General features: G+C 39.4%; 1 protein-coding gene across 1 annotated transcript in view; it reads right to left on the bottom strand.

Annotated features, from left to right (window-relative positions):
• LOC104402518 (lisH domain-containing protein ARMC9-like) overlaps positions 1-22,519 on the bottom strand; it is a gene marked incomplete at its 5' end in the record, with an annotated part of 42,889 nt that overhangs the window by 74 nt on the left and 20,296 nt on the right. Inside the window, 5 exons of the mRNA XM_010010408.1 lie at positions 2,726-2,898; positions 7,484-7,616; positions 10,706-10,827; positions 15,456-15,571; positions 16,776-16,880. Of these exons, the coding sequence (XP_010008710.1) occupies positions 2,726-2,898; positions 7,484-7,616; positions 10,706-10,827; positions 15,456-15,571; positions 16,776-16,880 (649 nt within the window). The remainder of the gene's footprint in view (positions 1-2,725; positions 2,899-7,483; positions 7,617-10,705; positions 10,828-15,455; positions 15,572-16,775; positions 16,881-22,519) is intronic.

Below are 22,519 nucleotides of genomic sequence, written 5' to 3'. Positions count from 1 at the left end.
CAAGACAGGAGCTGCTTGACGGCAACACTTATTCAACCTGTACAGTGACACAAACACCACAAAGAACATGCAGAAAGGCACCTTAACCACTGATGTTGCAACTTAAAAATGCAGAATGTGTTTACGGCAACCACTTGTCAGGGGATGCTGAAAGAACCTGTGAAGGAACAGGGGGTTGGTTATCAGGGCACAGTGACACACCTGATAAAAATTGTTCCTCATTCTTCTGGTAGAGATTTATGTACTAATATGGCTCCACTGTCCTCTAGACAGAATATGGTACACTGCAAACTCCTTCAGCAGTTGCCCACACAGAGTTGCTTGGAACCAATGCAGGGTAAGGAACAGAGTAGATTAAACCATTCAACTACATCCACATGGAGCACATAAGCACAGTTGAAAACGTCTAAATGTTGTAGCCATGCTGCTAGCATCATCCCTGCACCAGCTAGGAAGTGGAATCTGCAGAAAACCCCAGCATGGCTGATTTTATTTGGAGGAGCTTGGTTTTGCTTTAATGTACAACTTTAGAGCTCAGCTAACAGCTGCAGGCTACATCTCAGGCAGGAATCTCGCCTCAGGACTGTAGCTGCACTTGTACCTGTGCTTCCTCTGCATTCCTCAGGCATTCCACACACTCCAAGTGCCAAGAGGAACAGTCCAGCTGGGTTTATGTAAAACCAACTTATTTCCAGAAAATACACCTATAATAAACATTAAAAGCAAGCTAAAAATGTGTCTCTAGGGTAAGTGAGCACATCAAGTATGTACAATCAGAAAATAATCTTTTTCTCATCATGCCCATCAACTATAAAAACTTGGCATTTCTCCAGAAATACCAAGAAATCCACAAACTAAAGACAAGCTTCCACTAGGACAGAGTCTCTTGATATGTAAAACCCTACATACCTATGCAGCAGGCAAATGGGAAGCAGCAACTGCTGAAATCTACTGATTGCTGATATCTATGTATCAGATATCATTTTGACTTACAGAAGAGTCAGCTGGGAAATTAAAGGAAAAGTTGCACAGAGCTTTACTAGGGAAACTTTAGGGGCTCACCTGCTTCAGATGACTTCTCTGCATCTTTAAGTAACAGCTGGGAATTACCTTTGAGAACCTCAAGTTTGGACATAAGTGCTTAAAGCCCTTTTTAGTCCTTTGAAATCTGGTCCATATCACCTTCCTCTCACTTTTCCCAATGATAAAAAGCCTGTGAAAGCCTGCACAAGATGTACAGTAACTAACAGGTGCTCTGCAACAGCAGAGAGCAATGCAAGACACATACAGATAGGGTGAATGGAACATGACTTTTTTGCAAAATAATTTCTTTGGTATTTTTAATTGGAAGATAAGAGTTTGACATTCAATTGCTGACACCAAGTCTGTCTCATGGCACCTGTGGGCAGATAGTAAACAATTACCTGGAACCCCAATAGGAAACTCAGGAGAAAAGCTACATGGACACATAGTAAGATGTGATGCCTGCTATACATTCAGCTTTAGGATGCACAGAATGTACACCACCCCATCTCCTTACACATGCAACTGTGTGGAACGGCAATCAGTGAACAACACAGAAGTCTTAGGAAGCTCTTTCCAGTTCTATTGCTGTTTTACTAAGTTATTTAAATTCTCTGTGTTTCATTTTCCCTACCTGTAATGAGGAGCTAAGGATATACATATACCTCAAATTTCTTGCAAAGGTTTGCAAAGTACTACGAGTTACCATGTGTTCGTGAAATGTTTGAAGATAAGTTACATCTAAAGAATAGAGCTGATGTTACATTATGATCAAAAAATCATCACTAAATCTCTTACAATATGTTTGGAATAAGAATATACAGCACATAGGTCCTGCCATTTTCACTGATGAAATACACCCAGAGGTGTTATTTGAATCCAGTTAGTCCTATCCACACTCCAGGGAAAAATCATGCTAATTACTGAAGAATGCATCTTTCTTCCCCCCTCTCCCCAACCTTCCCCCAGCTTACACACCATACACTTGTTTACTGTTGTTAAGAGCATCTGAGATCAACAGTTCTGCTTTCTTGGGCTTGTGTTGGTTGGCTTAAAGCAAGCGTCCATCCTTTCCACCCAACCTCAAGTCACAGCCCTCTTCTGAGCCCACTGCAAGCTAGTACTGCTTAAACCTCTTTGGGCAATGACACATCCATAGGGTTCTTAAATACAAGTCTCCAGCAGACTGTCACAAGCAGCACACCATGTTTTGGCTGTCTGCTCACTAGGCTGCCCTGAGCCCATCTTCTGAACTGCCTGACATCTGGTCTACATTCAGTTGCAGTGCAGACACACTGAAGAACATTGAACATTTTACAAGAGTGGAGCAAACATGTGCCTAAAGATAAGGAAAAGGTCTAATGAAATCTAGAGAAAGCCTGAGACTAGAAGCTTCCACCCAAACTTCTGAGAATTCATAGAATCACAGAATCATAGAATTTGGGCCACTTTTCTCCACCCAGAGACAGGAAAAAGCATGTCTCTTAACTGCTCACGCAACAGCCTGGAGCTATCAACTCGAGGAATTAACTGATTGAATGTTCAGAACCTAAGTTTAGCCTAAACTGCATGGAGAAGCCACTCCTGACACAGCCAGCTGGCACATTTGTAGCATACAACTTCATTCTTGGAGAACTACTACAGTGCTCCCTCCATTCACACCCAAGGTCTGACAAATAGAACGATGACTTTTTCCACTTACTCTGTCTGCTCCTTCTGGATGATCCTGAGGAGCTGAGACGGCTTGTTTGTTGGGGTCCAGACTGAGAGAACTGGGGAGCAATAGCTGGGACCTTTCCCTTTCTAGGGCTGGCACTCTGCACTTCGGGAGTGCGAGGAATCTTAGGTTTGCTGGTGAAGGCTGAGGGAAACTTGCTGTAGGAGGAGATGGAAAGGGTTAGCAATGCGTGTAGAGTTATGTATGTATAGTAAGTCTGCAACCAAGTGAAACCTGCAGTACGTGCAGTGACAACATGACAGACTGCTCGAAATTCAGGGAGACTGCAAATGGAAAGAAACAGTGGCACTACAGGTACTGCCCTGGGGCATGTATTCACTGAGCTGCCTTTAAACTTGGCTCTATTCACCTATCCTACTCAAACCTGGTTCTTTGGCCAACAGGATTGAACAGGTTCAGTTAAGTCCCTTGCAAACAAGCAATAGATCTTTAGCTTGTTTTCCACTGTATTTATCACACACAGAGACTCAATCTGAGGTGCAAACAGGTATGCTACAGCACAGGAATACATCCTTTTAGGGCACTGACACTATTATTTCTCCCAGGTATAGGTCACAATCTTGGCAGAGACAGGCAGCCTCCCTGGCTCCCAGCTGCGGTAAGATTTGTGGAACACCCTGAAGGCTTTGTCAAAAGAGCAAAAAGCTGTGATGGCATCTATGAAATAAATTCCCTAAGCACACAGGTGCCTTGTTCACACTGAGAACGTAAACCAGCTGCTGTTATTTCAGTGTCTGCATGTGCGGCAATACCATTCTTTCAAACGTAGTCCATGACTGTGTGAAGATACTTTGTCCTTCCCTGCCCCCAGCATCAATATTCTTTCCCAGGTACAAGAATTGAGGCTACCAGGAAACAGCAAGTCTCCAAAGTAATTCAGAATCTATACTCATGTTTGCTCTAGTGAGTCAATTTTCTCTCAAAAGGAGAAAAGGTTAAACTGAAATAACAGCTACATGAAAAAAGCTCACCATATGTAAAAAGAAAATAGAAGACCCAAAGGTAGGAGATCGAAAAAGATGCCACCTAAAGACAAGAGATTAAAATGGAAAGTCCCTGTGTTATTAACTCCATCAAAAGAACCCTTTGTGACCACCAGAAAGGGTGATTAGGAGGATTTTCAAGACATTTAATCTTCCCTCCTCCCCTGGGAATGCTGCTGAGTCAGTGCTGATTAGCCCTTCCATACCCCTGCTTCACCTTGCAGGGAGATCTGAGCAAGTGTTTCTTTTGTATTTTAAATGAAATGAATTTTCTTATTTTACATTTGTATATGCTAACTATTAAGAACAGACACATGCTAACTGGTCTGCTATGAGCCATCTCTGCAGCCCTCCACCCGTCTCTGAGTATTACACCTGTCTCATTTCAAAGGAGGAGGTACTAGCAAAACAAAACCTAAGATCGGCTAGATAAAACCCCAAGCCGTGGGCCACAGACATACTTAAATATCTCTCACCATAAAATAGTCTCACTGTTACTGCTTTTTTGTCATTTTAATCACTTAGTTCAAGAGCTGGTTTTCAATTCACTTGTGCTTTTCATGGTAATCATATAGGTACTATAATACACTAACATAGATAAAAAAGGAAGATCCAAAAGCTTCACCACAGTTCTTGAGCAATAAATGAGCTTTTTTTTCCTCTTTATTCATCAATTGGTAACAAAAGTCTGGATCTGTATTCCCATACATTAAAAAGTGTTTTTATAGCCATCAGTAATCTTCACAGAGTTCCACTGTAGTAACCTAGGCAGCTGGACTGTAAGCACTCCAGAGACGAAGTAATGCAACCAGAGTCACTATACCAAAGAGATACACAATGGTCACACAGATGGCTCACATGTTTGCAAACTCTTCAGGAAAGGATTATATAAAATAAGCTGGTAGCAAACACCATAAAACTGAAAAAGAAAAAGAACCCAAACCAAAACAGAACTGCTGGTGTTGTGGCAGGATGCAGAGCAGATCTTGGTCTTGATGTGCCCAGGTGTCAGAGAAACACCTCATCTTTTACTGCACCAATAAATAGGCCAAGATTAATCCTCAGAATAACACAAAAAACTGCTATTTCCCATCCTTCAGAAATAGATCAGATGAAGTAAGAAGCAGCAAAATCTAACTGTGGGAAAATGTTCCACAGTCTTTCATAAAGGAGTCATTTACAACAAGGTGTGGTAATTTGAGAACAAGTGCTCAAACAAACAAAAAAAACCCAAACCCAAAACAAGCAACCAAACAAAAAAACCCCAACCTCCAACAAACTCACACAGAAACCCACATTTGCATTGAGAAGAAAGAAAACTGTTTACTTGCAAAAATTGAAATAACTGTGTAAAAAACATGCATGACAGACTGACAACTGGGAATATTCAACCAGGAGATATGACAGGACTTGAAGATACAAAGATGTCTTAGACCATTTTCTCCAATAGAAATACATTTGGACTTTGGGCAATTTTTAACAGATTATCAGAAGAGCAAGACCATTACAGATGTAAGAAGGCCTTGTAAATTTTAAGCCCTTTATGTCAAAATAAAAAGATAATAGCTTTTTCAGCCAGCCACAATTGTAAACTCAAGTCTATTACAAATTTAGGCTTGATTAGCAAAAAGCACAACAGATCTATATTCCTACATGATTAAAATGCAGCAGGGAATAGCAATTCAGGGGCAGGTGCCAGTCTGACATATATCAGCTAGAACAATCGTTTGTGCCTGTGGAAATAAAGAACCACAATAGACATGCCACTACTAGGGTTTCATTCTTCTCTCAGACTGACTTAGCATAATTTCTCTGATCTCTGTTAAATTGTGTTAAATTCCCAGTTTATACTGCTAAGGAAGAGGGGGTATAGCAGTGGACACAATTCATCCCTCCTTTTCTCATACATACTTCTTCTAGGAAGGTCTTGGTATTTTCCTAGTAGGAAGGTCACATCTCTTACAACAGTCAAAACTATGACCAAAGCAGTGATATATTTGTTATGTTTGTTTTGCAAACAAATTAAAGTATGCTTCCATGAATGAAAGAATGAAAAGGCAGGTCCAGCTATTACAACACCAACATATTAACAAAAGACCTTGACACAGGAACCCTTGTGCTCACTTGGACTGTGAATGGCTACATTCCCATATCCGTAACTTGAGGCTGAATTTGTAAATACAAATTACTGTATGCATGCTAAGGAAGCACGCAATCAAAAGATACTATCTTCTCCTGCAGGATACTGCACCTGTTTCTTCAGTTAGAGATCCATCTATGACTGAGATTTAGACATACATTTATGAAGACAAATTAAAGATTATGGGTGACATTTTTTCGATAATAGATTATGACTGTATAGAAGCAAAGCCTCTCACCAAGGTGTGAGGCAAGACGCTGCCGATTTGGCTTGCTTCTTGCAAGCCACAGCCTGAAAAATTATCTCTCCATCACAAAGCAAGCAATTTGACCATAAAATTCTCATTTGTAATATGTGCTTGGCTACTGTTAGGACAGGCAACAGAAACAAAACCAGTAATGCTGAGACAGGGCCATGACTACTTAAGCATTCCAGCATTCTCAGACGTCACCATGTGGAAACAGCACAACTGGAGGTAAAACAACAAAAAAGAAAAAACCCACAAAAAAAAGGCACCAAACAAACAACAACAACAACAACAAAACAAAACAAAACAAAACCCCACAAAACCTATCCCAAAACCACACCAACCCCCCAAGAACTAAAACACCCAAAAACCACATCCAGGCATCCGTAGGCCCAAAGGAAACAAAACTCTAAGCGGAGAGTCCAATTTTCAGAAGTGCTAGACACAAATAACTAATAATTTTGAAAAATTAAATCCATGAAGAATTGGTAAAACCTTTCCTTTAACACATCGCCACCCATTCCGTGTGTTTTACTTCTGGAATGTACTTGCTTTTATAATTTCTCTACACTCACTGTTTAAAACTTGGCCCAATCAAATTATCTATAGGAAAAAGCTGTTAATGTCTGAAGGACACATGCAGCCCCTGAAAAAGTTTGGTAAACCTCTGGTCCAATTGCTAATGAATTCCTAGTTCCCATCCAAGATATAACATCACTGTCCTACATATGACAGAGGCTTCACAGAGGGCTCAAGGTATGAACAGGAGAAGGAGAGGAAGGATCTTTCATCTTTGACAGAAACTGTTTCAAAGAAGAGTTAAAACCCATTGCTGAGAGAACTCATAATATTGTCTCCCTTGCCATACCTGTCTAGAGGATAAACTGGGGACTCCGGTCAGCCATGCTAGTAACTCAGCATGTTTAAACCCTCTGAACCTACTTAAATGCTGAATTTTTCTACCTTCAGCAAGTTAATTCCTGCCCTGTTCCCACAGTCCTACCTATTTCTTTACTAACAAATAATTTTTCATGGGTTAGAGTCGAGCCATCTAAGGAAGCAATCAGGAAATTTTATTTGCAGAAGACTGCGTTGTGCATACATGTGAAGTTCATTAATAATGTCTTGCTTGAAATTTCTCCCATTCTCGACCAGATGCTTAGGAATTGAACAGCTGCCTCTGGCACAACTAAGGGTATTTTGTTTGGCAAGCACCATCACAGCTGTCTCAGACCAGACTACATCATACATCAAATGACTTCACAGATTATCTTTACAGCAGCACAGAATTAGCTGGTAAAGCCTCTCAGACTCCTCTTGCACTTTTAGACACTCCTCTGGATAAATCATACCTATGTGATTGCCCTTTTACTTCATCCTGAGTGAAGTCAGTAGATCGGGAAGATAAGATACTGTCACCAGCTGAGATGCTTCGGTCCACTCTATGGCCTGAAGAGAATTCTCCAGATGACTTCATTTCAACTGCTATTAAAAAAACCCAACCAAACAAAAAAAACACAACAACAAACCACAGTTCAGTGAGGAGTGGTCTCTTTACAATTTTACTAAAGACACAGTGAAATCACAGTTCCTGCTATATAAGAGCAGGCTACTGCATTAGCATGGCAGAGTGCATTACAGCTCATGAGCTGAGCCAAGCCAACTGCAAGTGTGCACAGCTCCAGCCCTTCGCAGTTTGAAAGTAGAACACACTTGGACCATTTTCAAAGCATTCACACAGGCTGGTAGCATGCAGTCCATCAGTTAAGGTATATCAGCTAATGACATCACTAAAGCCACAGGAATGTAACCACTTGCAGTTGTCTGTACATATCCATAGCAGGATAGGTAGGCACTGTGAATAAAACCCAGTGGTTTACACTTCTGTCAGACTTTAGATCTATTACATTTGTTCAAGATACCTCACTTTCTGCCTTGCACTAATGGAGAAGGGAAGGACAGTCAGTCTGCTGAGAGATGAAAGCCTACCAAGATGTGCAAGTTCAGTAAGAGTTTAGGGAAAACTCCTAGCTCCATTCCTCCCATGCGCAGGACAGGTTGCCATCCTATTTGGTCTCACATGCTGATATGGATACAAATCAGGTCACTTTCAGACAGGCATTTGGCTGCCCAGTGTGTGTTCTGTTTGATATTCAGCATAGTGAGTGTAGTAAGATGACCAGGGTTCATCTTTAGTCCACAAGTTTTCTGCTCACAGGAGACAAAATAGAAAGAGCCAAAAGTGATATCACCATAAGTTTATCATGAAAGTGATAAAAAGGGAAGTGGACCCAGACAAAATCAGAATGATTCAAGAACATCTGAATATATCTGGCATGGAGGACATTAAGAACTGCTCTCACTTTTACAAAACAAAAGAGGACCAAGGTTTCTTGAGGCTAAACTTAGCTTCCTTGAGATATGACCTTGATGATACCAACTGTTCACACAGAGCTTTCATTCTGTTTTTTCACTCTTGGTCTCTTACTATTCATTTCACAACTGCATGAAACTCTGAATCCGAAAGTATTCATATGATACTGGAAAACACATATTCTGAAGTGAGCAGGTTCTTGGTACTGCATAATCACCATCAGACTAAGATAAGAACTCAATAAACTGCATATTTATTGCACAGCAAATATATTTGGCAGGGCATGGTGACAGCCTTTTGAAGCGATACAATTATTTTTACACCTTTTTGTTATGTTCTGTTCCCTGCCATATCTTAGAAGGCAGTAGAAGAGAAAGGGCTTATTTTCAATTGTCTTAAATTAAAGCCTTTTCAAGTTAAAAATTACAAAACCCACCACCTGTTGGAAAACAGGGGATGTCCAAAGATCCATTCCAATTATCATTACACAGAATGAAAGCACTGTCACTGACATGAACAACCAGGGATCCAGAAGTGCAGTCTCTCTTTTCTCTTCTCTTCTCTTCTCCTACTCCTCATTTCTAAATCCCAAAAGGTAAGAAAGATAAGCATGTATTTCACTGGCTACTTGCAAAAACCTGAAACAAACCTATGGCAATCCTTCAAGTAGCTCAGTGTTGTTTTATAGCCTAGATTAGTGCTAGGAAGAATTGTCTCTGCCATACTCACAAATTATTTGTCTTTTTACATGTATATATATAAACTTGCAATATGCTGGATATATATTCTTTTTTTTTTTTTTTCCTACAAGAGAAGAGCACAATCTAGTACTCTGATGAGTACCTATCTGCACATCATTTTGACTGAAAACAATAACACACTGGGTTTTTTTCCTCCCCTTCTATATAGGAAAACCATCAGGTCAGCATGCTTTTGATTAGTTTACAACCTCTCCTGTTCCAAGTTGCTGCCCCTGGCCAGTTAACCTCCCCATAGAATGGGCTCAGCTATACTCAAGGTGCTACTGTGCAAAGCGAGGCTTGAGGAGAGGACAGCAGCTCTCATTCCTACACAACAGCGAGAAGCCAAGTGCCCATCTTGAACAAGAGGTTCATCTGCTCCTATCATACGACTTTCATTCAGCATGTTATATTTATCAGCTCTAGGCATTATGCAAGCAAATTCCTGCCTGTAAGACCTTGGTTACTTTTCTCAGAATCCTTTTCATTTCCTCTAGGAAATTTAAAAAAATAGAAGAGAGAGTGAAAAGTATGCTATTCCTTCACTGCTTCAAAGCATATTTTTCAGCAAAGTAAAGGCATGTTTTGTCTGAACTTATTAATAATTCTGTACCGGATATACTGCAAGATCCTTTATCTAAGACTGCAGAACATTTTGCCTTAAATCCCTAATTGGAAATGTTAATGAATCCCTTCAAGAAGGCTGAAACTCCCACATCTATAGTTCCATGATCCTGTGGATATCAGAAGTTCAGAAATGAAGTATTTCAGAAGGCTATAACCTTGTAAATTTCATCATATTTCTGAGCCCTCAGGTCCAGCTGAGTTTGTATTCATTTCAGTTTAAGTTGCAAGGACAGAATCCTTAGCAGCATCACTCACAACATAGCTAAACAGGACAGGGCCTCCCATCCTCCACAACCTTTTATGGTTTGAATGTAGTTGCAAATCTAAGCAGATAACTGCAGCTGCCTTCGACTTTAATATAGAGGGCTAGCCAACAGAGCCTGCAGGTGCCAGCAGACAGTGATTCATTTAGATACAAACAAGGGTATATTTGATCAAGTAAGGGGCTTTGCCTGTTGGGAAGTGCAGTCTCTGGGATGCAGCTCTTAACCCAGGCAGAAGGCATCACAGAGATACAGTATACTTTGCAGATTGGAAGCCCTGGGTATGATCCTTGGCACTTCTGCAGAAAGCAAGATAGAGCAAGGCAAGTGAGACCATTGGTCTCTGTTGACCACACATTACCTTTTGTAGCCATTTATTCAGCTCAAGCCAAAATCCAACCCTGTGCCCCAGGGTCTTGCAGACTGCCTCAGGGTCAACAAATGGAAGGCCAGTGCCAAGGCTACATTTAAAAAACAACAAATCTACAACTCATAAGCTAAGCCCCAAATACCTGTCCCAGTCAAGAAAGACAGCCATAGTTAACAGCAGCATTCACAGAATATCCTTACATGAAGGGGAAATGCAGAGGTCAGAAATGCTGGACGTGCTCCCACAAGTGGAAGGATCATCACTTGACAGAGATTGTAGCTTCTCATCCCTATCATGGTAAGAAGTGGTATCGTTTTCTGGCCTGGAGGAGAAAGGAGAATGCAGGGTAATGAATGATTGCAGTATAAAAAGTTGCATGAGAGTAAATTCCAATTTTTTCTAATTGCCTGCAATGACATAAAAGATGTTGACATTATTTTATATTTCATATTGCAAACTAGCCCTAAGGACGTAATTTAACTGCATGATTGTAGCTCCCCCAAACCAACTAATGCTAAACATATTTGAAATTAACACTTTTTCCTGCTGCAATTAAAGAGTCAAGGAAAGGAAACCATAACTCGTTGCAGCCTGAAGACCTGAAATGCAGCAGGACACTTGAAAGAAAAAGCCTGTAGCAGTGCAGCTAAGAGGTCTTCAATACTCAGCTTTTTCAAGGATTTAAGATTTGCTCCTGAATATTACAAGGATTTCACTTTACAGAGCAGTATGCAATACAGATTTAAAACAAAGTAGATAGATGATAAGAAATAGAACTGTTGATTTTCCAAGTGAGGTTGATCAATGAAAAACTGAAGTAGTGGAAGGACAGATCAGGGTCAAGATTGCTTAGCAATAAGCAATAAAACACAGCAAAAGTAAGAGGGGTATGAAAAGTGTCTGAAAAGAAGTTGGCAGACACAGAAAGTCTCCCTGCCCAATATCAGGTTAAGGTAACTAGACTATATTTCTAGTTAGAAAGGATGCAGCCCGAGGCAGTTAATGATTTCACAGCTAAATTGGTTTCTAAGGAAACAGCTTGCAGAATATTAAGTAGTTCAGTCCCCCTTGAGTGATCTCAGCCAGTGAGCCTTTAAAGAGAAGGGAAAAGAAAAAAAAAAAAAGGCAGGGGAAAAAAAAAAGAAAAAGAAAAAAGGCAGTTTTCCAGTATTTCGTGGCTCCCTCAGCTCCATACAGCAAGAGCTTGTCCATACTGGGACCCATGACAATTCATTCGAAATAACTAGAGCCTTGTCTGCGCTGGGAAGTCATAGAAAAATTAGCATGGAATATCTGTTACATGTGCAGTGGCTATTCTGCATTAATTTTCTGTGTTAATACTTCTATCCAGCACTACATATTCACCCCACCCCTTACTCCTCTCCTTTTGGAGGTATGAACCAACAACTCAAAGAGCTACATTATAGTATCTCCATCAATTGTTTCCTCTTTCATGATGTTTTTAAAATGTAATATGTTACATCGAGTCTCACATGAAGAACTCTGAACAAGTTATATTCACAGCAATTCTGAATGCAAGCATTTACGCAAATTTTCAATGTAGTTTAACTACTCTGCTGAGTCCAAAAATTCAGAAAATTCAGATCAACTGTCCTGGATTGTCCCTGGGTAGACAAGCTGCATATGAGGCAAAAGTCTGACCTTTTTCATGCCATTTCACCTGATACAAACACAAGCCACTTAAATTATTTAAAATACGAAATACATGCAGTTCAGATATTGCTTTCAAATTAAAGCAGCTAAGATTTGGTCACTTTTATTGCATGGCTTCCTAAGACAGTATTTCCTCATTTTAGTGAGTGAATTCACACTACAATTAGAACAGCATAAAAGCCATCAAAGCTTGTCCTTTTCTATTGTAAAATTTAGTTCAAGAATGTCTTCATCTATTTACTGTAGTATTCTTGCACACAAATTAGATACAAAGTACAAACTTCTCATTCAGAGTGATATCTCATGATTCCTTACAACATGGGAGCCCCAAACAGTCATATTATTTCTACCATTTGGCCAGAGCATAAGGGAAATTAATTTTCACATATTTTCACCATGTTGGATTTCTGCTGCTTACATTTTTCCTCCCTAGTTTGCAGAGTGAAGCAATCTGTAAAGACTGCTTTACACCATCAAACTAACAATTGTCTTAGACACAGAGCTATCAGAACCAGTATGGTTCTGCAGGAGGATAGGGAATTCTAATGTACACCTCAAGGGGACTTGACTTTGGGGTGAGAATAGCCAATGAATTAAATTGTATGATGTTAATTGCTACATAACACTGAATATCATCACTTCTGTGGTGGTTATATGCACATCACTGCACTGGACACTTTGCAGCACTCCAGATTCAGGGACCTGAACCCAACTCCATTTTGACTGCTGTATCAAGGGTATTCCAGTAAAAATCAAACAGATTAGTGAAGAATACATTTTGATGAAACTGGATCAGAGTAGCAGTGATGGAATCAGAATTGGCTTCAGCATGCAACAAACCACACGCCGTCTTTCTGCCCTGAAAGACTGTTATGACGGGTGGAGCCCAATTCATGGACTAAATGAACTCAACAGATGCTTTATAGGGACGGCCTATAGACTAAGGGAATAGTATCTGTGTTCCTATATCAAAAGACAGGAAAGGTGGTGGTGTATTGGAATGTGTGGAACCTGGGCATGACGAGTATGGAATAAGGGCTGGATACTATCCTGGTATCCCAGCTGGGATAATTTTCTTCCCACAGCTTGTACAGTGCTGTGGTTTTGGATTTACTCTGAGAATAATGCTGATAACACACCGATGTTTTAGTTGCTGCTAAGTACTCTAATCAAGTACTTTTCAGTTTCCCATGCTCTGCCAGTGAGGAGGGACACAGAAGCTGGGAGGGAGCCAAGACAGGACTCCTGACCTGAACTAGCCACAGGGCTATTCCATACCATAGAACCTCATGCTCAGTATAGGAGCTGTGGGGAATGAGTGAATGGCTGTGTGATACTTAGTTGCTGGCTGGAGTTAAACCATGGCAGTCCAGCAGTGACCTGAAACCATCTTGCAGAGGCATGAACTGCACAGTGTTCGTAAGGAGATTCAAGTTTTGACAAAATATGGAACTAGCATCACTAGGTATCCCAGGATACTGTTAAGTAAACATACTGCCTGGGCAGATGGTGGTGGTAAGGAGATGCATACAATCACTTCTAGAGATTATTCCTGATGCATAAATTGCAGTGTGCTACATGGCACAAGGAAATAAAAGCCACTCCCACAGATTTGCTATCGGTTTTTTGACTTCCTACAGGAGAGTCACTTCATTTTCACAAGCTTGTTTTTCTCCCCACTTATAAATTGAATGTAATGCTTAGGCACTCTGATAGTAACTAAGATTTGTTCCTGAAAAATACTTTCTAAATAGTCCTAAGGCTACCCTAACAGCCAATTCCACAGAATCGGTCCAGGTCTCCTAACCCACCATGGGCAAAATACTGGCAGGTAAAGTGGGACCTTGAACTTGGTAACACTGACCCTGAAGTAAAGTGGCACTGTATATTTAGTCATGTATTAGCCAATTTTTATTTTTTTTAAAAGGTCTGCAGTTCTTTTGGAGGATTGGAGGACTATCAGTGATTAGATAATAACTATGCTATTAATATAAGCTTATATTAATTAGTTGCTGTTTTCTTACACACAGACACACATTTAATATATAGGGAGAGGCTTGCAAAAGCTGTGGACATTTTAATAGTGCAAAAGTTGACCACTGTGAGGAAGGACACAAAGTAAAAACTCCAAATGTGCCCTGGATAGCCAAATGCTCTTTGGCTAAGAAAAAAAATTCTGAAAGAAAGAAAGAAAGAGAGAGAGATATCTTACACACTAAAATGAGGAAGAATGTATTTTAAGAAGTAGAAAATATGAATATGAAAGCAAGGAGTGGCAGAGGGGGTGACATGGGACAGTCTTCAGGACTAATACATTCTTCTAAGAAATGCCTCTACATCCTAACTTCATTACACTGTTGTATTTCAGGTTACCCATTCATTTTAATGTATTTGGCTATACCAATACCATGACTTTTAAGTACTATTATCTATGCTTTGTTAGAGAGGCTTGTAGTCTCTCAGCTTAAGTGTCTGCAGAAATGAAAACATTAAATCCTCATGATAAACTGCTGCCTGTGTGGTAGCAACCTGGATTTGATAAAATCCAAAACAGTATGCATCTGAAAGTAAAAAATAAATCATTTAAATTTGAGATCTCATTGTTATTTTATTTCCTCAGTCAGGACAGTGAAAAGGAGTACTATTTCAAAAATTAAGATATATTTGTTCTAACAGAAAGCAGAGCATATTCAAGGGCTCTATACTGTAAGATTTCTCTATTCCACTTACAATCCAACCTTCTATCTCTGACCCCTATCACACCAAGAGCAAGGTGTCATAGTCCCTCTTGCTGGAAAATATATTTCTTCCAAAGCAGAAAATCCAACATAACATGATTTTTGCTTTCCCATTTTCTTTTTAATCTGTCCTCTTACGTGCGGCTAGGAACTCTCCCCCTAGATACATACTTTCTTGCTTATAAAGTGGAAGAACACAGCAGTTTAGACACTCTATGCAATTTACCAGTAGAATATATTATCAGGAGAGGACTGTGAACTCACAGGATACAATGCAAATTTAAATCAAACTGATCAGTAAACATAAAAAAATAGTTTACTCAACTATTCCAAGTATGTGACCTCTGCCAATGGACCTTTCCCTGCTTACAGTATTCCTGCCTTTCTTTTTTTGAAATTATCTTTAGGGAATGACAATGGCAATGCACTTCTAGGTATGGAAAGTGTATTTATCAGGCATTTTTTTGTTGTTGGGTTTGTTGTTTTTTTTTTTAAATAGCTTAAAAAATCCAACTTGGTCTCATTTGTTTGCACTTACAGTGGGTACACAGTTCTGTGGTAACTGGGAGTCACAGGTCTCTGGAGAGGCTCATCTATACTTTGATGGACACCAGGAAACAGCTTCTTCTTGGTTTTTGGAGTATGAGTCATTATCTGATACACAGAAAATAAAGAAATGGGAAGGGGAGCGGGGCCCAAGAAGAGAATGCAGTTGAAAAACAGATAACTGGAGCCTTAGAGAAAATTCTATAGAAACATTGCATCAGAAACCAAGTTGCATTTTAATGTCACTAGATGAAGTGTTGCCTGGAATCACTGTAGGCTTTTCCATGACATCTCATCTCGGGTCACATTTCCATCATCAGCATTGGTAGACCTGTGGATTCTGGGGTCCAGAAGACATACAGTCACATTTATCACAGCATCATAGAACGGTTTTGGTTGGAAGGGACCTTAAAGATCATCTAGTTCCACCCCTCTCCACCACAGGCAGGGACACTTTCCACTAGACCAGGTTGCTCAAAACCCCATCCAATCTGGCCTTGAAGACTGACAGATATGGGACATCCACAACTTCTCAGGGCAACTTGTTTTCTAGTGTCTCACCACCCCCACGGGAAAGAATTTCTTCCTAATACCTAAGCTAAATGAACCCTCTTTCAGTTTAAAGCCATTCCCCTTGTCCTATCCCCACATGCCTTTGTTTAAAGTCCCTCTCCAGACTTCTTGTCAGCCCCTTTTAAGCACTGGAAGCTGCCCTAAGGTCTCCCCAAAGCCTTCTCTTCTCCAGGCTGAACAATCTCAGTTCTCTCAGCCTGTCTTCATAGGAGAGTGCTCCAGCCCTCTGAACATCTCAAGTTAGACACAGCACACTAAATGGCATTCATGCAAACGTCATATTTTTTTACTTAATGGCTTTTTGCTGCTTGAGGTAAGACATATAATACTTGATCTGGCATAATGCCTCCAGAAGCAGTTAACTTTTCAACTTCTTTTTTTCCCCAACTTTTTTTCAAAATCATTTTAGACCAGCAGAGTGTTCCACACTATTAACTTGCTCAGTACTTTGCTTTGTGTGCTCACAGCATCACTGATGTAGCACTAGAACCCTAAAGCTGCCTTTAGCTTATTATTAAGCCACAGACTTACCACCTCCTGGGAAAGGGTAGCTACCTCTCTCAAACTTATTCTACTTCTAAAGAGCAGCTGTGAAAAGATCTGGACTGCTATGCAGGTAGAACCCAGCTCTTTAAGCAACAGATTGAAGAAATGATTTTAGAAAGTGATGAAATTACTGAAATTAAACACTTTATCCAGTAAAATAATTTATTTCAAGATCCTAACAAGTGGTACTCACTCCCAAGTACTCAGTTGTTAGCAGCTTCTCTCCTGCAAGCTCTCCCAGTTGAGGTTGCAAAACCTCGTCTTTGTCCAGGTCAGCTTCCATGATGTCATGGTCCTCCTGCTACAGCAACATGCATGTTATTTGAGCCCAGGTTACAAGAGGCTTTCAATTCAAATTTAGTTCTCACTTCAGTAGTAATTTTGATGATATGGACTGCACATGTAAGTGGTAATGTACAAGCATTTTCCACTAAAAAAGCAGACATCTAAAGACACACTCACCTAAATTTTTGATATAACCAGAAACTAAGGAATACTGAGAGAAGAAAAAACCCCACCCCTTTTTCCACTAAGGCTATGCCAAAAAGTACAATATGCATTTTAGAAGTTGTTCTCCATCAGATTTCTAGCTTCAGATAATTATTCATTGCTTGACCTAAGACAGGCTCAGGAAAAATCTCAGTCATTAGCATCTTTGTAGAACACTGCATGTTAGTCTGAAGAGACACAATGCTCTGTCCTTAACACACAGCTGATATGAAGTTTGAAGTTTTAGTTTTTGCAGATCTGCCCAAGTCAATCTAGTCATGAAGTACTGGCAAACAAGAAAAAAAAAAAAAGGGCCACAAGAAAGTTATAAGTTACCATTCAAGCAAAGAGGATGGTAGGAAACTTTATAGAAAACTTATCTGGATCCTGTTATGTACCAGTATCCTCTAAGTAATAAAAGCTATAAATTTAAGATAGACTGTAACAACTATCAGTAAAAATAAAGTAAGTGCACCTTAATACAATTCACAGTCATTCCTGAATATAATCCTAGCATTCCATGAAATCAAAATGTCCATATAGATATTCAGCACTTTGTGGTACGTTCCCCTTGACAAAAGCACCGAGTTAATTGCCTTTTGTTCTCCAAGAAGGAAAAAACAAAACAACAAACAACCCAACAAACCAAAACCCAAACCAAACAAAAAACCCCAAAAAACCCCAAACCCCAAACATTTTTACTCATTTTCAACAAATAAAGGCATAATATTTAATCACCCAAGACAAAAAAATCTTTGCTGAGGTGCATTCAAAACCACTCCTCAAGCAGTGGTTCCTGAAAGGTGAGACCACGGGTATCCAACAGGAGTTTTTCTAGAGCAATGTGAAGCAGCAGCAGCACTACCTACTGAGGTCTGCAAGGAAGCTTTAAATCTGACAATATGGGGCTGGTAAAAAATTCTTGGAATCAGTACTTTAGTATACAAATATTCTACAAGAAGGCAACAATCCTCTGCTGACTTTATTCCATTAAAACCACATATAACCAACTTTTCAACTGAAAAGTACCAAGAATTCACTATCTTGTGCCTATTTCTAGTTTAACTATGGGTGATTCATCTTCCATGGAAGTAATGTAGAGAGCCTGGCATAAGCTTCATTAAAAACAATGGCCACTGAACTTTGGTGAGTTCTGGAGCACAAAGAAAATGAAAAGCAGTTTCACTTTAGTGAGATTCAGACTCAGATATTTTTAAATAGCCAAATTAAGAAATGCCTTCTGTCACAAAGATTAGCCAATAATAGGGATGCTTGGACAGTGCTCTGCAAAACCAGCATGAGGAAAAAAGACATTGGAAGTGTGTACAGGGAAGGTTTTTCCTACAATGGAAATGACTGACTGATTTCAGTATTTGTCTGGTCTGAAATAATGGGACTGCCATTGCTCAGACCAAGTAGGTGTTGGCTTCCACACAGCTCTACAAGCTTGCCTTTTTTCAAGTTTAATGATCTCTATAACAAATGGCTTAAAACCATAGTTTTTGTTTTGATGTAGTTATTCTCATTGCTCATCATCTCCTTATTCACAGGTGTCAAGCAGAGATAGAAAGTACATGCACAAAGGGCCCAATTCAGTACCCCACAGCACCATCCAGTTCTTCTTTGAAATATCCTGCCTAGTCTTCCACTGTGGCTCTGAAAGTGCACAAGTCTCCTACAGGTCTCAAGTCATATCCAACAGCCTTGAGCAAGTGCTTTTGATACTGCAGTTAAACTTAAGAGACATCAGATGCCTATGTGTAAACAACCGAAGCAGTTACAGAAACACTACCAATAATCCACACAGTGTTCTAAGGGTTAAAGTAATTTTTTTCCGTAATTATTTGTTCATGTACTGTTTTAATAAAAGGTCTATTTCTTGAGTCAGTGCTTTGAAGATACTAGACTGCTAATCCTCTGCATCCTCCTAAATATGTATTCTTTCAGTCCTCAACTATACAAGATGAAGCTGTATAGGACTTCAGGAAGATGTCCAATCTGCCTTTCTCTCCAAGATAAGTTACAGTCAGCTTCTAATTATCTGGGAAGCTGGGTAGGTGTGAAAAATAACCCAGGTAATAGAAAACCACACATAAACACTTGTAAACTAGTCAATAATAATCTGTATCAAGCAAAATAAAACAAAACCACACTCCAAGCTTCTGGGATATACCTTTCCCTGCAACCTTGCTCCCTGAGGTTATTTAACATGCCAGGTAACAGCCTGAATGTATCCGTCCTCTGCCTCCCTGTACTGAAAAAGAGCTTTGACACATGCCATTATTTCACTGATGAAATAACACAGTTGGTGCCCTGTTCACCATTGCTCACCAGCTACAGCAGATGTTGGCAGAAAAGTTCTTTAATGTAATGGCTTGAAGTCCTGTGACTAGATCTGTGATTAAGCTCTCTTTCTTTTGATGTACTCTCTAGCTGAAGTGTATTTTCACACCACAGTTTACTGATTTTATTGCCAGGTGCTGAATGATGTGGGATCAGAGGGTGTCTGATAAATTGTCGCTATACAGTTATCTAACACAGCTCAAGTTTGTAACAAAACTTCTGAATTAAAGCTACAATATCACATATTTCCTTTTACAAGCAGCTTTTAAAGATGGTCTGAGTCAAATAAAAAGCAAATGTAAAGACCAAATACTGAAGACAAATTAAGTTTGTATTTAGTAGAACAGTCAAGAGAATATTAAGCACCAGAAAATATGCACTGCGACTGGGGATGTCAACACACCCCAGACTACTAATGTATCAAAGGTGGGTACATACTCCAGAAGCTGGTGCATCCTGAGCTCTACACTAGTTAATGTAAAGCACAGCACACAAACCCAAAAGTTAACTTATTTCTGATTAACATATACACATAGACATTTTTTAGTCAGTTTAATTGTTCCAGTGTCACACATTACAGAATATTAAATTTCTGAGTATATAATGCCCTTGGAAATCCCAGAATTTTCCTTCAACAAGCTCAACCACATCTTGACAGCAGTGTTTAGGAGAAAGTAGACATTACCACACAATCTACTCAAAAGCAAGAGAACTGAACAACTCTAAATTAAACAAAAAAAAATAACCCATGAAAGGTAACAGTAATAGCACGAGGATCCTTTGCATGCTCTTGGAAAGAATAAAACCTGGGGCAAAAGCAGCAAACTAAGTCTGCATAAGAGTGTCTTTTTGTTGTTTTTTAAATTGTGAAGGTATAAATACTGGTACTGAGTGGATCAGCAACAAATTATATCAGTAAGCAGTCTAATTGCATGTCACTAAATTTGCAATATATTGGCCAGCCATATTTGGAAATACATTCAATCTGTAGTAGCTTAAAAGTTACGTGAAGGCAAGACTTTTCATAATGTTTTCCAAAACTTTCTGTTGCCAGATCACATCAGATGTTATCACAGAACCCCATCAAACAATAAACTCACTGCATTTCCAAAATACAAAAGGGTTCCAAGCCTTGAGGCAGTGAGGCACCAAATCCTTGTGTATTTAACAAAGTAACAACATTATGCGTTTTGTGTGGCACTTTGCTGCCATTTTGTTTGTAAATTATATTTTCTAAGCTGAGGAACTAAGAAACCAGGCATCCTTGCAGCAGAATGGAATTACAGTTCCCAGCAGCAATAAGGATTTATAATGTGCCACAATTAATGTTACACTAGAAACAATTTTAAAACTGGTTTAATGAGACTTTTTCTTACAATGGCAAAGGTAATGAAAAATGGAATTAGACATTCCTCTGTTTCAAAATTCGAGTCAAGTAACAAGAAGCTACAGAGCTTCATTTTAATCACATGATGGTTCAGTGGTAAAAGTGCATTTCAAAATGATACTATCTAGAGCTTTGGCTGGGGCTGGGAGCAGCAGCAACTTGTGCAGGGGGTATGACTGAACAGGACAATTCACCTTCCTTTCATTCCCAAGGGCAGGTAAATTAATGAAAGTGTTCAACACTATCATATAATTTAATGCCACACCTTTCACAAAGGAGTTCCTTGTCTATATGCTTTGCCAACAGAACACAGTATGCTTCAAAAAAGTATACTATAGTTCAAGCAAAAATACCACCACCTTGGATTCTCATGACACACCTAAAACACTTCAACCCTTGGAACATGAGTTAAAGGGTGTTAAGTAGCATATTAAACAAAGTTAAGTTATAATGATTATCACCAGGAATCCCATCTTGCACATCAAGTATTGATTTTGGGTGTGATGAGTGGAAAAGAGTACTGAAAACTCACTACAGGACTGCAGGAGGTGGAACTAGTACAATAATCTAATCCTATTAGGAAAAAAAAACAAAACCCAAAACAGTTTAATGTACCCCTTGGAACAAAAGGGGTAAAGCCAATTGTTAAAAACTTCCTTGTAGCTTCAAACTTAGAATTTCCACATAGCTCTAAATTTAGGCAGTCACAAGGGTAATTATAATCAGTTCATGTGTTCACCACCTCTTGTGCCACAATACAGAAACTGGGTAAATAATGCAACCAGTGCAAAACTTCCCAGGACGCTGCCAGGGAAAGGCTGGATCCTGCAAGGTGCTGTACCCCATGGCAGCTGAGAGCACACCACACTTATTACAATTGGGATATTTACATTTTTCTCTTCTTTCAAAACAAAAGACTCAACATGCACTTGAAAACGCATTCAGTCACTCTGCAGTAACAGTCAAGTTTTAGACTGTAGCATGGTTGTCAATGTTCACTAGCACTTCTGTTCATATGCAACAAGTTAGTAGAAGTGGATGCAACTAACTTGGTAAGTTTTGTGTGTCTTATTTTTGTTGGTTCAGGACAAAAACTTCCATTTTGTCTAAAAACTAGTTTTTCAGTAAATATTTCTAATACAAGAAGGTTTGCAGAGATCATTAACTCTCAATGTCATTGGCTTCTTCAGGGCAAATACATGATATATACAGATACACATGTATGTGCACATATACACCCACCTATATATATTCAAGCACTGCTCCAAGGACATACAGCTCTTCCTTCAAATTTCTCATGCAAGACTTTTCAATAAAAGAAAAATGGTATGTGGTAGACTTTTTCAGTTAAAACTCCCATGTTAACTATCTATATGGTATATTTTTTACCCCCTCTCTTTCTCTCCATGCACTTGCAGTAATGTAGCAATCTCCAACATCACCAGTGAAGACTGGGTTTAACGTTTCCCTTACATAATTTACACCTTGCTTTGCTTGTTAACTCAGATGATCGAATATGCTGTGCTGTCTACACCTGGGAACCCGTTACTCTATGAAGACAGCTTCTTAAAAATGCTGAAGTATTGGTATAAAATGCATTTATTAGCAAAGTTGGAAATAGACAGCTAACCAGTTTATATTTTTTATATAGTTTCTCATGCTTGCTTTCTCAATTTTTAAAATTTTATTTTCTTATGGGATTTATTTTTTAATTTGTA

Source organism: Nestor notabilis, unplaced genomic scaffold (genome assembly GCF_000696875.1).
Source record: "Nestor notabilis isolate BGI_N333 unplaced genomic scaffold, ASM69687v1 scaffold15002, whole genome shotgun sequence".
In the NCBI taxonomy this organism is placed as follows: Eukaryota; Metazoa; Chordata; class Aves; order Psittaciformes; family Psittacidae; genus Nestor; species Nestor notabilis.
The sequence above is the reverse complement of the archived record's forward strand: the minus strand, read 5'-3'. Positions and strand labels throughout refer to the sequence as shown.